We start from the raw sequence: 22,432 nt of genomic DNA, 5'->3' as shown, positions 1-22,432 counted from the left end.
GCACCACTAGCAGGCCTCTCGAGGCAACATGGAACTCAAGAGTTTGGCCAAATCCATCAACTGATCAATCAGTGAGCATTTATTAATCACCTACACACCGGTCCATATGCTAGGTGTCGGGGACATAAATACCAGAGAATGAAATAATACCTACTCAAAAAGCTTACAGCCCTGGCATGGGAAGGGTGAAGATACATATTCATTTCAATTTTAGCTGTAAAAGTGGAAAGTAGAAAATCCCTATGGAAACCAAATTGCGCCTTCCAAAGCATGTCCAAAGACAGCACTACCTAAAAGCGGGGGGGGTTACAGATATTGAATTAAATAGCTTTTCTCCCTAGTACTTCCTATCTTATTCCCTATCCCCAATAAAAATTTTAAAAGCCACTGCCATTCACCTTAGGATAGTCTGTAGTTATACTAACTGTAATTTACAGAGAGTTGGCATTGGATTGTGGAAAGAGTCAATGTTTACTTCGAACTAAGCAATAAAGAAAGTCCTACCAGATAGCAAGCCCAAAGGTGCAATGTAAATGCCTTCATAAAGGCAGAGTATTATTCCTCTGAGTTCAAATTATACTTCAGAAGGATTCTGAGTGTTTCAGTGGTAGGGTAGAGGAGAAAAAAGAAATAAGTTTATTATCTGAAGAGGATTAAATGGGGAAGGAAGTTCTGGGGGGGGGTACCATGGAAGAGCAGGGTCACACCTGCAGAACTCTGATTTTCGAGCTAATTTTTGCTGATAAATGAATATAGAAGACAGCATGGTACAGGGGAAAGAGAACTGGTTTTGGAATCAGAGGACCTTGGTTAAAATCCTGCCTCTGCCACTTTCTTGGGCAAGTCACATAATATCCTCGAGCTTCAGTTTCCTCAACTGTAAAAATAAGAAAAGTCAAACCAAGCAGTCTTTGAAGCTGCTTCCAGCTCTATAACTGTGACTCTATAAATGAGTAGCTTACACAAGTGGCTTCCTGTACTCGTGTTCCATTTTGAAATCTGGCATGGTTAACATGAGAACATATAAAATCGACAATACCAACCTGTTGGTAGACCCATTGTAACAGTAGTTTGGGAGAAAGTCATAGTTGAGCTCCCAGAAGACATGAAGAGTGATTCTTCCATACGGTGCTGACACATTATGATTGGCCTCTCGGAACATCGCATCAAAGCTGTCCAAGGTCATGTACTTGCTCAGTAATTTGTGGGTCATTCGGTTTATTTCTACAAGACCATCCAACTCCTGACCACAAAGAGATAAAAGAAATGGTTGAAGACAACACAGAAGATGTGGAGCACACAACCAGAATATGGATCAGCACGGCTAACGCAGAAATATGTTTTACATGACTTCATATGTATAATGGGTGTCATATTTCTTGCCCTCTCAATGGGTTGGGAAGGGGATGGGAAGGAAGGAGAGAATGTAGGCTTGAAAACAAACAAAAACTTTAAAATAGAATTTGGCTTGACATTAACAATAACAATAAATACCTTATATTTGTATAGGGCTTTATTCAACAGTTCAACTACCATTTATTAAGAACTGTCTAAATGCTAAGCTTTAAGGATATATATAAACAGAGGAAAAAACAATTTCTGCCCTCAAGGAGCTTACTTTATACCTTAGTTTCTAAAGTGCTTAAAACTTATCCTTTGGGGCAGAGTGAAGGGAGACTTCTTAATGCTAGGTATGAAGGGATAAGCAATATGGCTCTAAGATAATTCGGAAAGGGGAGTTTTAGATCAAGCACATACAGTGGATATACGATGACAAGTGTGAGCCATATGCTTAAATACCCGGCTTTTTTAACCGTCAGGCTGGGTTCTTCGCCACTTAATCTGCCATGATTGAGATTTCTATATGATTTGCCAATAAGCGGCCTTTTAAATTCCTCAAAATCTTGGTCGTAGGCCCTCTGAAACAGATATTTTAAAGTGCTGTGTCTCTGGGCTTGGCGCTGATAACCTACCTGAGAAGGCTGTCCCTCAAGGCCTGTTTTGGGATGACCTATAAACTAAGAATGGTTTTTACATTTCCAATACACAAATTTGTAAATACACTGATGTAAAAGTCACTTTTAATTTGCAAGCCCTACAAAGAGGTGGGAGTCCAGATTTAGCTTAGCTTAGTAACTCCTATTTTATAAGTTACACTTGCATAAACCTATTTATATCATATGGAGCTAGAAAAATCACTACTACCAAGATTTCAAGGTAGCTGTCTCTTAATCATATACTATTAAGCAGATTCTGACCCAGAAATTAAATTTAGTCTGACAACACAGTTTATAGCTGTAAACATAAAGAAAGCCCTTAAAAACAGTTGACTTACCACCAGCTTAAAAGAACTTGCTTATTTAATTTCTTTGTCTTATAGAAATTAAGCCTAGATTGTTAGTTCCTTAACAGAAAGGACTTGCTACTTAATGTTCCTTACATGGGACATTATATTTCTGACTAAAATACATGCAGATATTAAGGAAGTGTTTGAAACGTCCAATTTGATTATGAACATTTCTAGTCTATCCTCACTGGTACGATCCTCTAGATCTCACAGTGCTTCACGCTCAAAATCTCCCCTGTTGAATTAATATTGCCCTCAATAGTTTTAAGAAAAACACGGAAATTTCTTTCTGAAAACTGATTATGTACCTCCTAACCAATCTTAGACTATTTTTAAAATACCTAAATAATGATGAAAATGATGATGAGGATGAAGATGATAACAGACATTCATTATCAGACCTTCAAGCTGATTTACAGGAAAATTCTCTTTCCAGTGTAATTACTGGGGTCTTAGGTCACTCTTCTATCCCTCATACAATAAGGAGACTATACTATAAAAATCACAAGCAAAAAAAAAGCCATAAGTTTTATCTTCAGTTTCATCAGGAAACCTAAAATTGCTCTATTTCATGGTTTCAAACTGGCAACTAGGTCTCCCTGGAAGGAAAATTTCAAGAAACTCATTATAGGTAAATCACTGAAGATGATCCCTCTTCTCTCTACACTGACTTGCTGATCTTGTCAGTTCTCATGGTTTCAGCTATCATCTCTATACAGATGCTTTCCAGGTTTGTATGTGCGTGCGCATGCGCGCACACACACACACACACACACACACACACAAACACACACTCCCTCTCACCTCTAGTCTCTCTCAAGCTTGAGTCCTGCACCAAAAACCATCTATTGGATATTTTGAACTGAATGTCCCCTGAGCATCTCAAACTCAACATTTCTAAAACAGAATTTATTATTTTTCCCCACAAACTGACTCCTCTTTCAAACTTCCTTAATTATTGTCAAGTGGACCACCACTAATCCACATTTATTAAGCACCTATAATGTACAGTATAGTACTAAGCTCTAAGGACACAAAAAGTGGAGCTTACCATCTAATGGGGTTCTAGTCTTCAACTCTGGAGACACCCCTGATTCTTTTCTTCCTGCTCACTCCATATATCCATTAAGCTGCCAAATCCGGTCGTTTCTTTTTCTATATCTCTTGCATATGTCTTCACATCTCCATTCACATAGCCTACTTCATACCCTCATAACCTCTCATCTAGACTGTTGCAAGAAAAGTTTTCTGATTGGATTTCCTGCCTCACATCTCTCCCCATTCCAATCTATCCTTTACACAACTGCCAAAATGACTTCCTGAAGTGTACCTTGACCATGTCACTCCCCACCCACCTATCCCTCCATCCCCTGTATAATGAGATCTAGTAGCTTTCTATTACCTCCAGTTTTAAATGTAAGGTCTTCTCTTAGGTTCTTTACAATCTAGCCCCTTCTTATCTTTCCAACTTTTAAACACATTACTCCCTTCAACATACACTATGCCGCTTAAACTATTCCTCACACAGGATACTATATTTATAATTAAAATATGTGCAAATATTAAGGAATTGCTTGAAACGTCCAACTCAACTATGAACACCATTTCTATTTGTCCATGAAAACCAATCTTCTCTTAGGGATAAGGATGTCAGAACTTTGATTAATATAGCAAACAATAGTGATTTCAAAAGAATGATCACAAAATATACCTCCTGCTTCCTGACAAAAAGATAATGGACCAGAGATGGAGAATGGAAGTCGAATTCTCTGACAGAACTAATATGTTGATTCTTTTTGTTCGACAATACATATTTGTTACAAGGAACAGCTTACACTTGGTGAGGTTAGGGTAGAGAGGGATAGGTGGCCCAGGGTTTAGTGGATTGAGACAGATATGCAAAAGAAGAACATCAATAAAACATTTTTTAAATTAGGAGTAGCTAGGTATTATAATGGACAGAGCTCTGGCCGTGGAGTCAGGAGGACCCAAGTTCAAATCTGCTCTCAGACACTCGATACTTACTAGCTCTATGACCCTGGGCAAGTCACTTAACCCTGACTGACTCACAAAAAAAATTATATTTTTTAAATGTACAGAAGACCACAAAAAAGTCCAGAAAAGGACACGGAGAAGTTGTATTATTAACTTTCTGAATTTTATATGTGGGTGTGCATAGACACACACACTGCATCTATATACACATACATTCACGTGCATGTATTCGCAGGTGTGCAAATATGGTACTTACACACTTCTTAAAAAACAAATGATACATAATAGAAGCTCACAGTTACTTATACAAGCTTCTTTCTTTCTTTTTCATTGACAAATGTGCCTGGCACTTACTTAATGAATGTTAGCTGACTGTTAAATAATTGTTATGTTTGCCATTTAAAAAAGAAAAAAATTTTTAATTATATAAAAGAAGAGAAAAGCATCCAACTGCATTACTACTAAAAGAAGCTGGGTTCATGGGAATGAACAATGTAACTCCAAGTTACTACCATGGCACAATGGTACTTACAACTATTGAGGTCAGGTCCTCACTTTCAAATCTCCCAATTGCCAGCTCCATCGACTTATACACAGCTGCTGAAATACGCTGAGTAATCAGACGATTGAGGTCTATTGACCTACCAAGAAGCTGAAAGAAAAGTGACCCATTTAAACCAATTTTTAAAAGTCTTCTAAACATTTTTCAAGAAACCAATTTAAGAGTTTAATTTTGGTTACTACATAAGAAAGAACATAGGTATTTGTATACAATGTTAAAAGTTCACTGAGATCAGGAGAGTGAACACTTGTTCTAATTAATAAAGGCTTCCCTCATAGATGTACTGTTAAAGTCTCCCATGTAGTGTGGACCTTAGTATCTGTAAAAATAAGTCTGGGAACCTGAAATGGCTAAATGAATGCTGTTGTTGTCATTTGTCCTTTGTCTTCAAAGAGGACCAACAATGTCTTGAGTTTTATGTGAAGTGGACTTAAGTGAGGCAGAGGTGAACAAAGTCTTCAGCCTTATTTTCTATTCCAGTCATCAAAGTCCAGCAGCAAGACAGAAGTCAGAAGGACCTTGCAACAGCAGACGACCTTGGCAACTTCAATGTCTGACAAGCTCCAAGTACTCTACGATACTTGCTTTGGCAGCATTCACAGGCGTTCGAAAAAATTGTTCTAATCCACCTATTCCATCTGGGGAAGGCTTCACATGCTTGGGGTGGGCATTCCCCTAACTCATGGACAGGTCTGAGGCCTCCCGGTTACCTGCTGGTTATTCTCAACCTAGTTTTTAGGTCACCTGCCAAGATGGTCAAGTGGGGTGTGGTCATTGTGCAGGAGGTGAGAATTGGGTGAAAGATGGAGTCCTCCTGGAATACCTCAAACACACACACACACACACACACACACACACACACACACACACACACACGCACATAACAGGCATTTAATAAATGCTTTCTGACTTGACTATAAAAGATCCAGTTGATTCACAATCTTTCTGGTGTTCTCAACCTATTAACCTTATACTACTACAGCTGAGAATCTGATGAATTCTTCTCTTCAGTGAGAAGAGGTGTACATATTTTACCATCTGGCTAATTCTGCTTTTTAAAGAGTTCTTCTCTTCAGTGGATTTTGTGCCTTTTTTTCCTGTTTAGTCTATTCTGTTTTTTAAGGTGTTATTTTTTTGTGCTTCCTTTACCAAGATACGACTTTTTTTGTGTGTGATTTTCTTGAATCGTTCCCATTTCTTTTCCCAATTTTTCTTCTACCACTCTTATCTGATTTTAAAAATCCTTTTTGAGCTCTTATAGGAATTCTTTTTGGGCCCGACAGCAATTCACATTTTACTTTAAGGCTCTGGATGTTGTCTTCTTCTGAGTCTGTGTTTTGATCTTCCCTATCACCACAGTAACTTTCTGTGGTCAAGTCCCTTTTTTTGTTGTCTGCTCATTTTCCCAATCTATTTCTTGACTTTTAACTTTATGTTAAAGTTGGGCTCTGTTCCTAGAGAAAAGGAGGCACTATCCCAAGCTTCGTGCTTTTTGAGCAGCTGTTTTCTGAGCTACTTCTGGGGGGTTCAAGGTGGTATGATCTAAGAAGAGGGATATTTCTATTGCCTTGGTCTGTGCTCTGGTCTGTGAGTGACCATAAGCACTCTTTTCTGCCCTGGAACTTGTGAAAAGAGTCCCTGCTTCCCTGCGGCTGCCAGCTCTGCTATGCTAGTGCTCCTCATCCTTAAGCTATGACCTGGATCCAAAATGAGAAGACAGTTCTGCCTCTAGGTCCGGCAAAGGCACCCCCTGTAATCTCCTTCTGACGATCTGTCAGACCTCCTGACTGTCTGAGAGCTCTGGAAGCCGCTACTGATTCAGCTGCTCACAAGGCTAGCAGCTGATTTGCTGGGGTATGGCCTGTGTTGGACAGACCTTTCCTGCCAACGTTCTAACGTGTCTTGACTGGAAAATTCTTTCCCCTTATCTTTTTATGGATTCTACCACTCCAGAATTCATTTTGAGGTGTTATTTAAAGTTGTTTGAAAAGGAATTTAGGGGGGGCAGCTAGGTGGCGCAGTGGATAGAGCACCGGCCCTGAAGTCAGGAGGACCTGAGTTCAAATCTGGCCTCAGACCAAACACTTGACACTTACTAGCTGTGTGACCCTGGGCAAGTCACTTAGCCCCAATTGCCTAAAAGCAAAAAAAAAAAAGAAAAAGAAAGAAAGAAAAGGAATTTAGGTGAGCTCACTTGAGTTCCTGACTAAGTGATTTTCCCCATGGCTACACAGCCAGCTATACAGTGGTATAAAGCTGGATTAGAGCCCAAGTGTCTTAAGCAGTATTCCAGGTATCTTTCCACAAGACTAAGCCTCTATTCAGTTTGACATAATGATATAACTGGACCTCCATTATAGATGGCTATGCACTATTCATCAGCTGTATTATTAAGATAATTATTGTAATATAATGAAATTATCAATTTTATGGGGGAGAAAGAAAGAGTAATTCATATTTGTGATTAAAATATTATATTTGCTTTATTATAATAAGTCATATTTAGAGTACACTTCAAGACTGATATAGCACTTCAGTACAACAACCCTTATTGGTAAGGTTGTCAGTTTCTTATCTTATCTTGTCTTCCTTCCTTCCTTGCTTTCCAGATGGGGAAGTCAAGGCTCAGACAAGCAAAGTGACTTACACACAGCCCCACAGCTTCCAAATGACAAATCCGGGATTGAAACCAGACTGCTGGACTTGGAGTCCAGCAATCCTACCATTATACCACACTACCTCTTTTTAAAGGTTATCCCTGACTCTCCCCAAGCTATTTATTTATTTATTTTTGATAGGCACTGCAACACTAAATAACTGACAGAGAAATTCATCAAATGGATATATACAGTTGTGGGGAGGTGAAATCAAAATGTCAACTTCTTAGACTTAGAAGCTATGAATAAGCCATGGGAAAAAAAAACAACAGTCACTCACACATGTCAATATATTAACTATGAATCTTCTCCTAGGGAAATCCCCCAGCAAAGGGCTCTATTCTTCTCTCCACAATCACTCACATGCATGAAGGGCTTTCAACAACTTCCTCCAGGTGACCCATGGAGAAGGGAAACCAACAGCTCTGAGCACCTGCTTCTCACGGAAACCTACCAAACTCTGGTGGCAAGCAATCCTTGACCATGAGGGCACTGATGCTAACCACTACCAGAGCCATGTCAATGGAATACCAAAGTATTCCACAGGGCAACAGGGTCTTCACACATCTTCCCAAGAGTCAGAAATGATCTCCCTGCCTAAAATTCATATTCTCTTGCCCCACTCCCTATACTACTGGCAAGAAAGCCAGTTCAAGGCCAGATACGAATGTTTATTTGTTTCGCTGTATGTTCATAGTTGAACAGATCGTTTTTGCAATGTAAGTACTACTCATGCAGGCAGAGACACCACTATACAAACCCCTGCAAAATCCATTTTTACATCTATTACCAGCTACTAAAAACCAACTGATGCTTTTATATTATAGCATTTAAAAAAAACAACAGTTGGGCAGCTAGGTGGCACAGTGAATAGAGCACCAGCCCTAAAGTCAGGAAGACCTGAATTCAAAGTTGGCCCCAGACCAAACATTTGACCCTTACTAGCTGTGTGACCCTGGGTAAGTCACTTAACCCCAATTGCAAAAAAAAAAAAAACCCAAAAAAATCCAAAAAACCCCAAAACAGTTCACTTACTTGCACATGTCTCTGCTTCAGTAGTGTTTCATAGCGGTTTGATGGTGGCAAGTGAATTGTTGCTCCTTGATTCTTGCATTCTGACCGTAACCGTTTATCGAGAAGCAAACTAGGAAGGAAAGGGAAAGGGCAAAAAGTCTGTCACCCAATGAACTGCAAATTCTAGTAAAAATGTGAAATACTTTCTTGGGCTAATGCCATAAACCTAATTAGTACTTACCTTCCTGCCATAACCTTGTAATATGCAAATATCTGGTCTGCTAGTTTGTAAACAAATTGGTCAAAACACAAATTCACCTTTAAAAAAAAGGAACACGAACCAAGTTTTTAAAAGTACTGGTAAATCAACAACAATCACATTAAAAAAAAAAGTTCAAATTCTCACTTCAAATTGTCATTAAGGAGGCATTTAGAGGCATCTTGACAAATAATAACAATTGACATCCATGTAGCCCTTTCAACGTGACAAACTATAACATATGTTATTTCAGCTGGTCAACCCTGAAAGGTAAATACTATAATGTAGTATTTGCCCCATTGTACAGATGAAGAAAAAGTGATCCAAAGGGGTTAAGTCATGTGCTGGGGATCAGAGAGTTAATAAATGTCAGAGGTGGGATGAGAAACAAAGTTCTTTCTGACTCTATCCATTACATCAGGCTTCCCCTTAAAAAGAAGAGTCATCACCACTATCAGAATCATGGAACTGTGAAGATGGAAGGGACTTCAAAGATTACCTAAATTTAATCTTTTTATTTTAACAAAGGAGAAACCCAGTTCTTGAGAGCTGAAATCATTTACCCATAGCTACGAAGTGAGTTAATGGAAGTGCCAGACCTGGGATTAGAACCCAAGTCTTACAGGCTCCTAGTTTGGTACTTTCCTTAACTGTGGCACATTGTCCCCTGCCCCCCTCAACCCAGTTCCAGGTCTGAAGGAGACCTAAACAGAAGACATACTAGATTCAGGAACTTACTCCCCATACTTCCTCCCAAAAGAGTATATAGCCCAAAGTTGCAGAATATGAAAGTTAGAAGGGGTCTTAGAAAATGCTGTGATAAACAAAGAACTAGAAACTAAGTCACTCATGAATTAGAGAATAACTGAACAAATGGTGGAAGTACATGAAATGCAATAGAATACTACTGCATTATTAAGAAATGATGAATTTGTTGAATACAGAGATACAGAGAAAGACATATGCAGTGACTCAAAGGAGAGTAACAGAGAAAAGAAAACAATATACACCATGACTCCAACAATACAACTGGAAAGAATGGCAACCAAAAAAGAAGTAAATCCTGACTGTCGCAAAATAAAAGTAATGAAATTTGACTCCAAAGAAGATACATAATGTTGCATCCTTCATTTCCCCTTGGTAGAAATACAGGATCATGGGTATGGAGTACCTGCATGTAACATCAGATTTTTGTGATACATTGTTTAGTTTTGTTGAAATTTTTTTCTCTTTCTTCCTTTCTTCATGCTTTATTGTAACGGATAGTTCTCAAAGAAGGGTTAGGGAGGGGCAGCTAGGTGGTGCAGTGGATAGAGCTCTGGCCTCGGAATCAGGATGACCTGAGTTCAAATCCAGCCTTCATACTTGTCACTTACTAGCTGTGTGACCCTGGGCAAGTCACTTAATCCTGACTGCCTCACCAAAAAAAAAAAAAGAAAGAAAACAAAAGAAAGAAAAAAAGAAGGGTTGGGAGAGGAATGTTGTGGGAAGTACAGAAGATGTAAAAACAAAAGCTATTCAATAAACTTTTATTTTTAAGAATGCTGGGATGATCATTCCAGTAGGAGATCCAGCTGCTCTTATGATCTATTGTAGAATCCTGGAAAATTATTTCTACTCCCTGATAAGACCCCCTATTTTTGTGAGATTGATAAAGAAATGATTGGAGAATAACTCTTAAGTCATTCAACGACCAAATATCAGAAATAGCAAACTGTAATTGCACTAACAATTATAAAAATAGTTGTTTGTCCTTTGTTCTTGAAAAGGACCATGACACCAGGGAGGTGATGCCATGACATGCAAGTGAACTTGATTGAAGTGAGGCAGGGCTGTGCAAAGTCACCGGTCTCATCTTCTCTGGTGCCATCTGGGTCCAGTGGCGAGATATAGATCAGGAGGAGTGGAGATGGCTCTCAATGCAGTGAGAGCCGCTGGCCTTTTTAAGATAAGATCTTTAATAGGTCTAGTGATTAAGACTAGGTAAGAAATGAGGCAGAGAATGGCCTCTTTACCTAGTCAAAAAAAAAAGGGGAAAAAAACTAATCTAGAAGAGGAAGACCCTTAGAGTTTCTGGCCAAAACGGTAAAAACAGTACTCAACAGCTGTATCTTTTTCCCCCTTCTTGCTATCTCGTCCATTGAACTCATTATAATTTTCATCTACTTTGCATTTCCTTTTTTTTCTTTTTTTTTGGTTAGGCAATGGGGTTAAGTGACTTGCCCAGGGTCACACAGCTAGTAAGTGTTATGTGTCTGAGGCCGGATTTGAACTCAGGTCCTCCTGAATCCAGGGCCAGTGCTCTATCCACTGCGCCACCTAGCTGCCCCATACTTTGCATTTATTGATGTCTTTGGTCTTTGCATCATACGTATCCACCCCCCACCAAATGGACCTACCCATGAACAAAAATTTTAAAGAGATTCAGTCAAATCAATTAAAGTATCAACCATATCTGATAGCAGACGCGAAATTTCATACCCAGAGTCACCCAACTCTTTAAAAAAACACAGGAACTGCATTTTCTCAACTCCTCTGTGGGGCCAAGCGTTCGTTATTATAATTCTACAGCATTCCATTTTGTTTTGGTGTTCCTTTCTTTCACTTTGGTATAGTCGTTGTATACCTCCTGCCATGCCCCATTTTGCTTGCTTCACTCCACATTTGTTCATCTAAATTTTCATGTTTCCCTGAATTCTACATATTCACCATTTCTTACTGCCTATTTATATTCCATTTCACATACTAAAATTTGTTAGCTCTTCTCCAATTGCTGGACATGTAGTCTGTTTCCTTTTCTTTGCTACTATACAAAGTGCGGCAGTAACAACATACTATACCTTTCCTTCTTTGACCTCTTTGAGATATGTGTCTAACAGTGGTATCTCTAGGTCAAAAGGCTGTATTATGAGAAGCCATGTTACCAAAAGTGGTGCTAAATAATCATGATAAAGAATTTAAATTTTGATCTTATTTTTATCAGTGATAAATTAAAACCTCCAGCCTTTACATGTGCATTTACATTTATTAAGGAATCCTATTATTAGTTGTGAAAAGAACTCAAAAGATACACATGAGCATGATTTTTAATCAAAGTCAGAGAATCAAGGGAAATTAAACAGAACATAATTCACTATGATTAAACAGTTATGGAAATAATAGTTAAAGGTAGTCCTCAAAGTATGCATTAAAGAACAACTGAAGAAAGGACTATGGATCGCTGACCAATATACTGACTTTCAACGCCTGAGGAGTGCACACTATGTGATACCATCATGTTACATATGTTCAGTACTTTTAATTTTTGGTGGTACTGTCAGATCTATTATTTCATGTTATTCTCAAACAACAGTGTACTATATCTAGTGTTGGTAGAGGCAAGATGGTATAATGGAAAAAGCATTGGATGTGGAATCATAAGAGCTGGTTTCAAATTAAAATTAAAATTTAAAAATTCTGGTTCCGTCAGTGACTTTGGACAGGTCATTCAACACCCCTGGGCCTCAGTTTCATTGTTTGTAAAACGAAGATAATAACATTTACTCTACTTATCTCACAAGTCAAATCAGATCACATATGTCAAATTCTTTGCAACTTTAAAGGACTATCTATATAAAGGTTAACTGTTATTTTGGCATGATAGTTATTTAGACTCATTAGTTTTCAACGAGGAAAAGAATCTTCAAGATATCACTCTATATCTGGTTCAGATTATGGTAAGTCAGTATTAACTTTTGGGAAGAAGCACTATTAATTAATTATTGTGGCTTAATGGAAAAAAGATAGCATAAAATTTACAGTGTTGCACAGAAGTATAGAAGTGGGATCATTAAATGATCAAATATAATTTGTAAGCGCTAAATATATTTAAGGTGTTTTTGGCTTTGTCTGGATCTATGATTTCATCGCCCTAGGGAACTCCTTGTAAGCAAACTCCCTCAATCAATTCAGATCAGCTATGACAGAGTTGCCTAGATAGATGTGTCAAATGTGATAAATGTCACAGCTCCTGAGTGCTGTGTGTGAAATAATTTTTAGACTCCTATTTTACTCCAACCAGTTTTATCCAGTAGTAATTATCTTAGCTATATTTGTTCATCAACATACATTTGTCTATGAATATACACTTAGCTAGTCTAATCAATTAATATTAGTACATACTTTGCATATATTTAGTGATAATTAGATACAGTTAGATAGATTCTTTCTTATATTATGCCCCAAAACTTTAAACTATAAGATTATAAGTTCACTTGTTTGTTACAAAGTTCACTTGCTTAATCATAGGAAGCTGACTAGAGGATTTCTACCCTTTCTTTCTGCTGAGTAGCAGACCAAGCCCAGAGTGGTGAAGATGACTTAATGACATGGAAAGTCTCCTAGGTATTTTTGATCTTCCCTCCATCCTTACTGTCCCTTTGTAGGGCAAATGGGCCTATGGAACTTGGCCAACAGGCCTATGAGCCCTTAACCAATGGGGTGACCTTGTCTTTGCATTGCCTGAGCAACCTATAGCTCTCTATTGCCCAACGTGGGGTCAGTGGATGGCATTAGCTCTGTCCATATTTGAACATCCTCCATCGGTCACTGACAATAAGCATGAACCGAAAGTTCTCCTGGAAGGTCAAGATGTAGGTCTATCAACCAATGAGACTCTGTATTTTACTTTTCATCTCCTGTATCATCTGACTATAAAGCACTATAAAACTAAGGCCCTGGAGGAAAGAGGGATTTCAGGGCATGAGGAAGATCTGAGGTCCCATTCCCTAAAATAGGCCATGTCCCTTTAATAAATAGTTACTGGGGGGCAGCTAGGTAGTGCAGTGGATAGAGCAGCGACCCTGGATTCAGGAGGACCTGAGCTCAAATCTGGCCTCAGACACATAACACTTACTAGCTGTGTGACCCTGGGCAAGTCACTTAACTCCACAGCCTACCAAAAAAAAAAAAAGTAAATAAATAGTTATTGGCTGAGAGCTCTGCCTCAGTAGCTTTTCTTGCAAATTGGATATTTTTGTATCCCACAGTTGCCCAAACCACATTAAAATATAACTGGAAAATATTTAAGCCAATGAGTTCCTTACACATAGTATAAACTTTCATCAATCATTGTTGAATTAAAATCTATTTGAATAAACAGAACTTACCTCTGCCTCAATTTCATCATAGAGAAACTGCTTTTTGAATTTGGTCAAAGCATAATGAGCACTGTCATTATACAGGTCCAAGGAATAAAGAACATATCTGGAATAAGGAAAAACAAGTTTTTAAAATTTCCCCCCCAATTTTGTCTGATGCTTTCAGCTTAGACAACATTCAGCTTTTACATAAAAACCTTCCAATGAAATAATTCTTAATTCACACAATGTAATAATCCTTATGAACTCATAACTAGTAAGACAGTTGGCTCTTTCATTCTTTTTCTATATCTTCATTTTATTTTTAAATAAGAAGGAAAAGAAATGAATCCTTCAAATATGGAATGTCCTCACATCCCCCCCCCCCATATTACAACACCCTGTAGGAAGGCAGGGATATAAGTTCCTTTATCTTTGTAGCCCCAGGGTCTAGCACAGTGCTTGATGACTGACTGTAAAAAATTAGACTCCAACTTGGACGATTTATTTAGCTTTTGTGATACGTACTGGCCTTCTGGATCCATCCAACAGTGTATTGGAAATGGAACGGCCACCTGAATGATATCCAAGGCACAACTAGGTGACTCAGTAGAGCACTGAACTTGGATGCAGAAAGACCTGCATTCAAAGTTGGACTCAGACACTTACTAGCTGTGTGACTTTGGGCAAGTCACTTAGCTTTGGTTGGCCAGTTTCCTCATCTGTAAAATGGAAATAATAATAGTACCTACCTCCCAGGATTATTGTGAGGATCAAAGGAGATAACATTTCTAAAGCACTTTAAAAATGTTAAAGCATTACATGAATGCCAGCTGTGATGACAAGGCCCATATATTCCCTTCTTGCCCCATTTGGTAAAAATATCTCCAGAAGAGTATGATGACAAGAAAGGTATATGGCCGATATGTGAAGGAGAAATAAACACAAAGAATAAATAGATGGCATTTTTAATAAGTCAGAGAAAATTGAGTTAAGATTGACAGAACCACTAAGGACATATATTCTCAAACATACATGCCGCCCCTATTTTTTTAAAAAGACTTTACAAAGGGATATATAGTTCAAAACTATAACAAGAACAGATGTGTCAACATTCCCCCCACAACACCTGGGGAACACATTCTCCCCTTTACCAACTGAGTCTCTGGTAGGGTGAGCCTGCTTCCCCTTTCCTTTGTTTTCTGGTTTACACGACAGAAGTTAGTGAATCTCAAATACATTTCGATAATTTCAACTCCTGGGGAAAAAAAGCCATTTCTTAAGATGACTTAATTTGGTGGTTTTAAACAAAATCGGCTCATGAGTGATTTCCATTGTCCAGAAATGGACAAATAGTGGGTTTGAACAGAGATGTCAAACATCTCTGTGTGGCCTGAACCGGATTAAAATGTAATTGGGAAATACTGAAATACATATATACACCAACATACATAACATAATAGAACACAGACAATGTTAATGCATGGTGTTCTAAATCGCTATGTGGCCTGAAAGGATCACTCCAGATGGTTGAGTGGTTCCATTTCTATTTGAGATTGACACCACTGCGTTAGACTGTAACCTTACTGAAAGTAAAGGTTGTTTCATTATTTGTAATTATATCCTTGGTTCCTAACACAATGCCAGGCATACAGAAGGTGCTTAATAAATGTTCACTGGCTGACTGATTGATTTCAGTCACCGTCAAATACAGGTCAGATGACAAAGCATCTGAGAGTCCCCATATCAGTCCACTAAGGGAAGAAGATGAGAGAAGCTTACTCCATCATGGACGCCTCCTTGGTCTCAAGGATGTGATCCGTCAGGATCCACGGCATGGACATCTCAATCGGGAACTGGATCCTCCTGCCCATGGTCAATTCCAAGAAAAACTCTCTGAACCATAACTGGGAGAGGTCGCAGCACTGCTGAAGGGTTTCTTCAGGGATTTAAGATTACACTGCATCAGTCTCTTACATAACCAAAGCAACCAGAAAAAGCAAGCTAAAACTGTGGCTGCCATTTGCATAAAATGACAATGCAAGGGACATTAAAAACTTCCCAGAGCTCAGTACTAATGCGACCCCTTTCACGGGAAAGAAAGGGCAAAACCTCCCAAGTCCCTACCCCCAGGAAAACAAAAATTATATACATACGCATGTCCATATAAACATACATTTATAAAAGCACCCAATAAGCTACTCAAAGCTTCCCTTTCATGAAAAAAGAAAAAGATTACAAAAAATCAACACGTGGCAAAAACACAATTTAGTCTAAAGCTAAGAGGCAGGGTAGAGGGCTTTAGCATATGCTGATATAAAGCACTGCAGTGGCTAGAAGCGACATCAGGTGGGCAATGTTTACTACTGAATTGCCCACCACGGCAGCTCAAATGACTTTTACCAATTCACAAGACCAAAGGTTTAGGGTTGGAAGAGACCAGAAAGGTCATCCAATACTCATTTTACAGAGGAGGAAAGTGAAGTCAAGAGAAGTTAAATGATTTGCATGTGGTCACATAACAAATAAAAGTTCAACTGGGTTCAGAAGCTGGGTTCTCTGACTGCATACACACTGCTCTTTCCACTGCACAATTCCCAGCCTCACACTGACATGTCTCTTGGTTAAAAGGACATCTTTTTTTTAAAAATGAGAGATGAAACAAGGGTTTGGGCAGAGATATGAAGGATCCCTTTTGTTCTCATCAGGAGAAAATTTCTTTAAGGATTACCAGTAGGACGTGAAGGCACAGACAATACAGTTGGGCAGTAATAAAAACAGTTGAAGGCTTTGTTAACGGATATTTAAGATGAAAAAAAAAAAGTTAATGCCTACACAATTCTGCCTTCCAATACATGTATTGCTGAAGACAAGCATGAGAGCCAGGACAAATACGGCACTTTAAAAACCAAGTGCTAGGCAACAAAATCAACATGACAGACAGCACAATGTGGGGGTGACAAAGACTAGATACATCTGATGGCAGTGGGCGAAATCTACTGGGTAGCATGTTTCCGATTACAATTCAAACAAGAACTAAGGGGTATTCTTGATGAAGAAAAAACAAACAAACACACAACCTGGTTTGCCTGAGCTTGGAAGTGAGTTACCATCTTCCAAATATCAAGTCTAGACATTAAACACTTGTCAATGCCACAATGGGTATGAGGTGAAGAAATGCGGAAACCCATATTATGTGGTGTTCCTTGCAATCACACTCTGGTCTAAAATTATACATATTTAACAGACCATTACACGCCCTGGCACTCACTTTTGCTTAAGTGACAAAATAATAAGAATTACTATACAGTTGTTGCCAAGAGTGCCACAGCCAGGGAAGAACTATCTTTAAAAAACAATAACCACAAGAACAACGACAAAACAGCACAAACATTGGGTTATCTAATGTGACCATGGTGCAAAAGGTTACAACACTTCACTGTCCTAGGTGAGTAGAAAACAGACTAGAGCAAAGTTAACTCTCAAGCAATCGGAAACATTCTGGATGGTGTTAGCGGTGTTAGGACATGCTTGGCTGAACACTGATCATCTGTATCTCTTACCACTGAAATTTATCAAATGAGTGTAGAAGAATGACTCTCGATGAAATTTTTCTATGTCCAATATGGTGGGCCCCTCAAGGCTACTTCTCAAAGTTTTCTTGGAACCACTTTTGTCTGCAATGAGGGACTCTAGCATGGTTCTCACCATGTAAAGCTGTATCATTCAAGGAAACATTTGTAAAGGGAGGGGGAAAAATACACATGGAACATTAGTTGAGCAAAACTGAGAAAACCAAAGAAAGCGACTGCTCGGCTACAAATTGATAATCCCTGGGGTTATCGAGAAATGGTTACCCTTCTAGGAAGGGGAGAGACAAGCATCAATGTGGCTATCCCATGTCAGTATCCCGTGATTGGATAACAAACCAATGAACCAAATACCACGTGGAGAAAGGATGGCTTTCTCATTTGGAAAGTACACCTACTTCTTCATCTAGAGAGACAACTTGTAGCAGAACAGTTCACCTTATTGTCATAAACTTTTAAAAAAAGTAATGTCTTACCACCAAAGGTTAAAAGAGGTGGATAGATGTAGGACTGCCTCAGAAACTTGTTTACCACATGCAAAAGCTTTTCCATTCCCAAAGACTTGAGCTGCTTCAACAGCTCAGCAGAGTTCAAGGACTCTGCCATAGTGCGCACCATGTAGAGCTAAAAACCAACAGACAGGGAAAGGCGGGGGAGAGAATCCGTTAATAAAACACACGTGGGTCAATTAGGAAATGGAAACAGACAAAGAGGAGAAAATAGATTAGTCTGTTAGGTGTGGAAAGCAATGCAGTCAACATGCAAGTGTAAACTTAGCCACTCGAAAGTAGACAAGTTTCTTCCATTTGGGCGAGCCAAATTTAAGCTATCAAATCCTTTTTTTTTTTTTAAACTTTGTAGACATTTTAATATTTCAGACAGTCAGCCATTTGTTTTGCCAACATGTTTCAAAAAGATTTTTCAATATCACTGAAGATATTACAAACGACACCTAACAGAAGAGATCAGTAGGAAGTGTTTAGCCCCAGAAAAGGAAAAACAAGACAAGAACAATTGATTAAATCAGTTTGTGAAAGGCAATGATCACAGAAAGCTGCTGAAGTTTAAGGCTCAAACATACCAAAGAGAGAACATTGGTGGTGGTTTAATAATAATGAAGCACTAAAGCCACAAAAACTTACAATTTCAACTTGTGTTCTTTACAGAGATTAACATTTTGCAGATTTCCATACATAAACCATGACCACATATTTTAAACAACAACAAAACTACATAAAAGCACAATATAGGAACTATTTATAATCACACATATACATAGCTCTTCACCCAAGTTTTCAGGAAGGGAGGAGATTAAGTAGGTAAATGAGCTTCTGTATGCAAATAAAGAAATTTGGAAACCTTAAGTATTTTTTTTTTAAATAAATTTGTTTGCTGTGTGACTTTCAAATTTGGATTTTTTATTTTAAAAGCATTTGGTATGGAAGGGGAAATAGCATTAGGAAAAGTCATGTAGGTGGGTAGGTCATTACGCAACCAAAACGACAGACTTTCATTTTTATTCAGGGGTTGAAAGGGGAAAGGAACAGAGAAGAGCAATTTGACATTTTGATTTTCCTTTCAATGCCCTATTCATAACATGCTTCCACCTTTAGAATTACCAGCATAAAAAATATCCCCAGCTCTACTCTAGGAGACATGCATTGGCACAGGGTGAAGAAAGAGGAATACCTGAGTACTGGACGGTCCCACTGCCCGTCTTGGAACTTTAATGTCAAAGCCGGTCTTTGGGTCCTTCTCTCCTCTTAGAGCAGGATCATTGAATGGCTCATGTCCTGCCTCCCAATCACACACTGTTTTCCTGATAGCCTGTAGAACACTGAGCAAAGCCACAAAATAGTAGATCACCAAAATATGACAAAGCCAAAGCTTTACATATATTCACTAAAGCATTATATTTATTTAAAGAATAATGCTTTATATAGTACAAAACAATTTATACAGTTCATCTCAATTAACTCTCATTTTAAAAGATGAAGAAAAGAAAGATGAATGTAGTGTGAAGGCCTTATTCTAACACTAAAGCTCTTCCCATATGGCTTTACAATAAATAAATGAATGAATGAATGAATGAATGTGTGTCTGTGTCTATGTGTGTGGGTACATACACATAAATATTTTAGAAAGGAATAATTATATCCCCACCCAAAGGCTTACCTCTTAAGTAGAATTCGAAGATACTACTTAATATTCATTAAATACTAACTTTTAATATATATCCAGTCTTAATTGATACATACTGATTGTATGACTGTAGGCAGGTTATTTAACCTCCCAGGGTTCTGGGTAACTCTTACAACACTCTAAGTTTCAGAGGAAGGGCTAAAACCTCCTTTGGAAGAGGTAATTTCCTCACCTGGAAGTTCCCTTTATGAATGAAACCACAGGTGCAGTCCCTGTCCCTATATAACTTAGATTCACTATATTTTTACCAGCTATGAAACAAGGGTAAGGATAGTAAATCAAACTGAGCAGCATGAGGGAAAAGGCTGGCTAGATCTCCATTTGAAAAGCAACTGTTTTTCTAGAAAAGCAGTAGTCATAACAAAACATCATTTGTATTTCAGCAACCATTGTGTCTTATACGCCATCTATCAAAAAGAATTAAAGCAGAGAAGCCTACAGGTCAATCTGTCTACAGGGATAAAAGATAAAAGAAAACTGACCTCTGTCTACATACACTCTCTCTCTCTCTCTCTCTCTCTCTCTCACACACACACACACAAACACACACATACACACACACAATACACACACACACACACACACACACACACACACACACACAAAATGGGGTTTTAAAATACTGCTGAGAAATCAAAGCCATTTATAATATAATTTGGTGAGTGCTATTAGGACTTCCACACTGGTCTCAATACAATATAATACAGATAAATTTTTTTTTTTTTTAGGCAATTGGAGTTAAGTGACTTGCCCAGGGTCACACAGCTAGTAAGTGTCAAGTGTTTGGTCTGAGGCTGGATTTGAACTCAGGTCCTCCTGACTTCAGGGCTGGTGCTCTATCCACTGTGCCACCTAGCTGCCCCAAGATAATTTTTTTTAAGAAATGAAACACCATAACATTATATTACTAGAGCACTGGACCTGATATCATGGATCTCGGTTCAATTCCTGGTTCTAATGCTCACTAGTTATATGATTTTGTGCAAGCCACTTTATGCCTCCAAGCCACAAAAAGTCATTACAGGAGAGGATTTTTAACAATTAGAGATGCCCAACAGGGAAATGACATGAACCATCCTGATAGGGAATGGGTTCCACCTCACTGGAGGTCTTCAAGCAGAGGCAGTACGACCTTTTGTCTGGTATGTTACAGTGGAGGGTTCTCTAGGTTATGGTTTAGAATTCTGTAATTCTGTCAATTACATGTAAGTGATGTCAGCATCACTGGGACAAAGGTGGGACCTCCCAATATCACTACTTTGGGAGGAATGCCACCTTTTCAAAGGGCAGACAACATCAGAAGTTCTTAGGTTAGTTTGGGGTATTTTTCCATGTAATTTTAACCATGTGAGGAATTCTCCCTTATGAAAATTCTCTTTACTCATGCAAATGAAAAACTCTCCCGTAACTTTCAACCTGAGAAAGTACTCTGAGGCACTGAGTGGTTAAATGATTTGCCCAAGATCACACAATTAGTATATATGTCTATGGCAGGACTTAAAGCCAGGTCTTTCTGACTCAAGATTGGCCCTCTATCCAACACTCCACATTGCCTTTTTTAGTGCATGTATTGAAAAAGAAAAACAAAACAACAACAACAAAAAACCAAAACATGCACAACCTGTACGATAAAATAATTATAGAAATATTAGGGAGAGGGACAGGAAGGTAAGTTAAACAAATACTTACCTCTGAATGACATTCTTCTTCTTTTTGATGGCCTGTCTCAAAGGCTCCCTGAGTGTAACCTGGGAGAAGTCCTGAAGGGCTGCATAAATGGTATGACGGATGGCATGATTGAACACACTTTCCATCCTCCCCATCAGTACCTGTAAGCCTTTGATCATAGCAATCACCTGCAAAGAGGAAACACTATTTTAAACACACACCTGGATCAAACCCAAGGCTAGAAAGGAAAACGAACACGCATGGCCCTCAGTACACCACAAACAGGAGGTAACAGGCTTAGAAGCAGATAGGTAAAGGGCCAGGCAATCCCTTTCATAAACAGAAAACATTTTTCTGTCTACTTTACTACCTGTTTGCTCTACTGTGATTCCTCCTGGCAGTGGACACATCAAAGTACACCAGGAAAACAAAACAGGACAGTCTGAATATTTCACCTCTAACTTGAAATGTACTAATAAGAGGACAGAACCCTAGAACAGCAATGAATCAATAAATAAACATTAATTAAGCACCTATCATGTGCCAGGCACTGTGCTAAGAATACAAAAAGAGGCAAAAGACAGTCCCTGCCTTCAAGGAGTTTAACATCTAATGAGGGAGACAACATGCAAATAAATATATACAAAGCAAGTTACGTTCACGATAAATAGGAAATAATTAAAAGAGGGAAGGCACTGGAATCAAAAGGAGTTGGGGAAGACTTCCTGTAGAAAGGGGGATTTTAGTTGGGTCCTAAAGGAAGCCAGTTGGAGTGGAGAAGGGAGCATTCCAGGCATAAGGGACAGCGAGACAAAATGCCCAGAACCAAGAGATGGTGTGTATTCATGGCGGCACTCATGGATCAGCCTGGAGGCCAGCATCATTGAATCAAAGAGCATGTGTTGGGATGTAAGAAGACTGCAAAGGTAAGAGGGGGGCTTTGAATGCCAAACAAAGCATTTCGTATTTGATCCTGGAAGCAACATAGGAATTTACTGAGTGAGCGGGTAACATGACTGGA

General features: G+C 38.7%; 1 protein-coding gene across 2 annotated transcripts in view; it reads right to left on the bottom strand.

Moving 5' to 3' along the window:
- Window positions 1-22,432, bottom strand: part of CYFIP1 (cytoplasmic FMR1 interacting protein 1) — a 176,340-nt gene that overhangs the window by 71,474 nt on the left and 82,434 nt on the right. Inside the window, exons 14-22 of one of the 2 annotated variants that reach the window (XM_020992757.2) lie at window positions 21,433-21,599; window positions 19,231-19,378; window positions 18,018-18,165; window positions 15,734-15,890; window positions 13,982-14,078; window positions 8,817-8,893; window positions 8,597-8,705; window positions 4,875-4,994; window positions 1,044-1,243 (exon numbers count right to left, since the gene is read on the bottom strand). In XM_020992757.2, the coding sequence (XP_020848416.1) occupies window positions 1,044-1,243; window positions 4,875-4,994; window positions 8,597-8,705; window positions 8,817-8,893; window positions 13,982-14,078; window positions 15,734-15,890; window positions 18,018-18,165; window positions 19,231-19,378; window positions 21,433-21,599 (1,223 nt within the window). Of the gene's footprint in view, window positions 1-1,043; window positions 1,244-4,874; window positions 4,995-8,596; window positions 8,706-8,816; window positions 8,894-13,981; window positions 14,079-15,733; window positions 15,891-17,514; window positions 17,669-18,017; window positions 18,166-19,230; window positions 19,379-21,432; window positions 21,600-22,432 lie in introns of both variants that reach the window. The other variant, XM_020992755.2, reaches the window with a different exon arrangement.

This window comes from Phascolarctos cinereus, unplaced genomic scaffold (assembly GCF_003287225.1).
Source record: "Phascolarctos cinereus isolate Bilbo 61053 unplaced genomic scaffold, phaCin_HiC Scaffold_726;HRSCAF=1367, whole genome shotgun sequence".
Classification (NCBI taxonomy): Eukaryota; Metazoa; Chordata; class Mammalia; order Diprotodontia; family Phascolarctidae; genus Phascolarctos; species Phascolarctos cinereus.
This window is presented reverse-complemented; position numbering and strand designations above follow the sequence as displayed.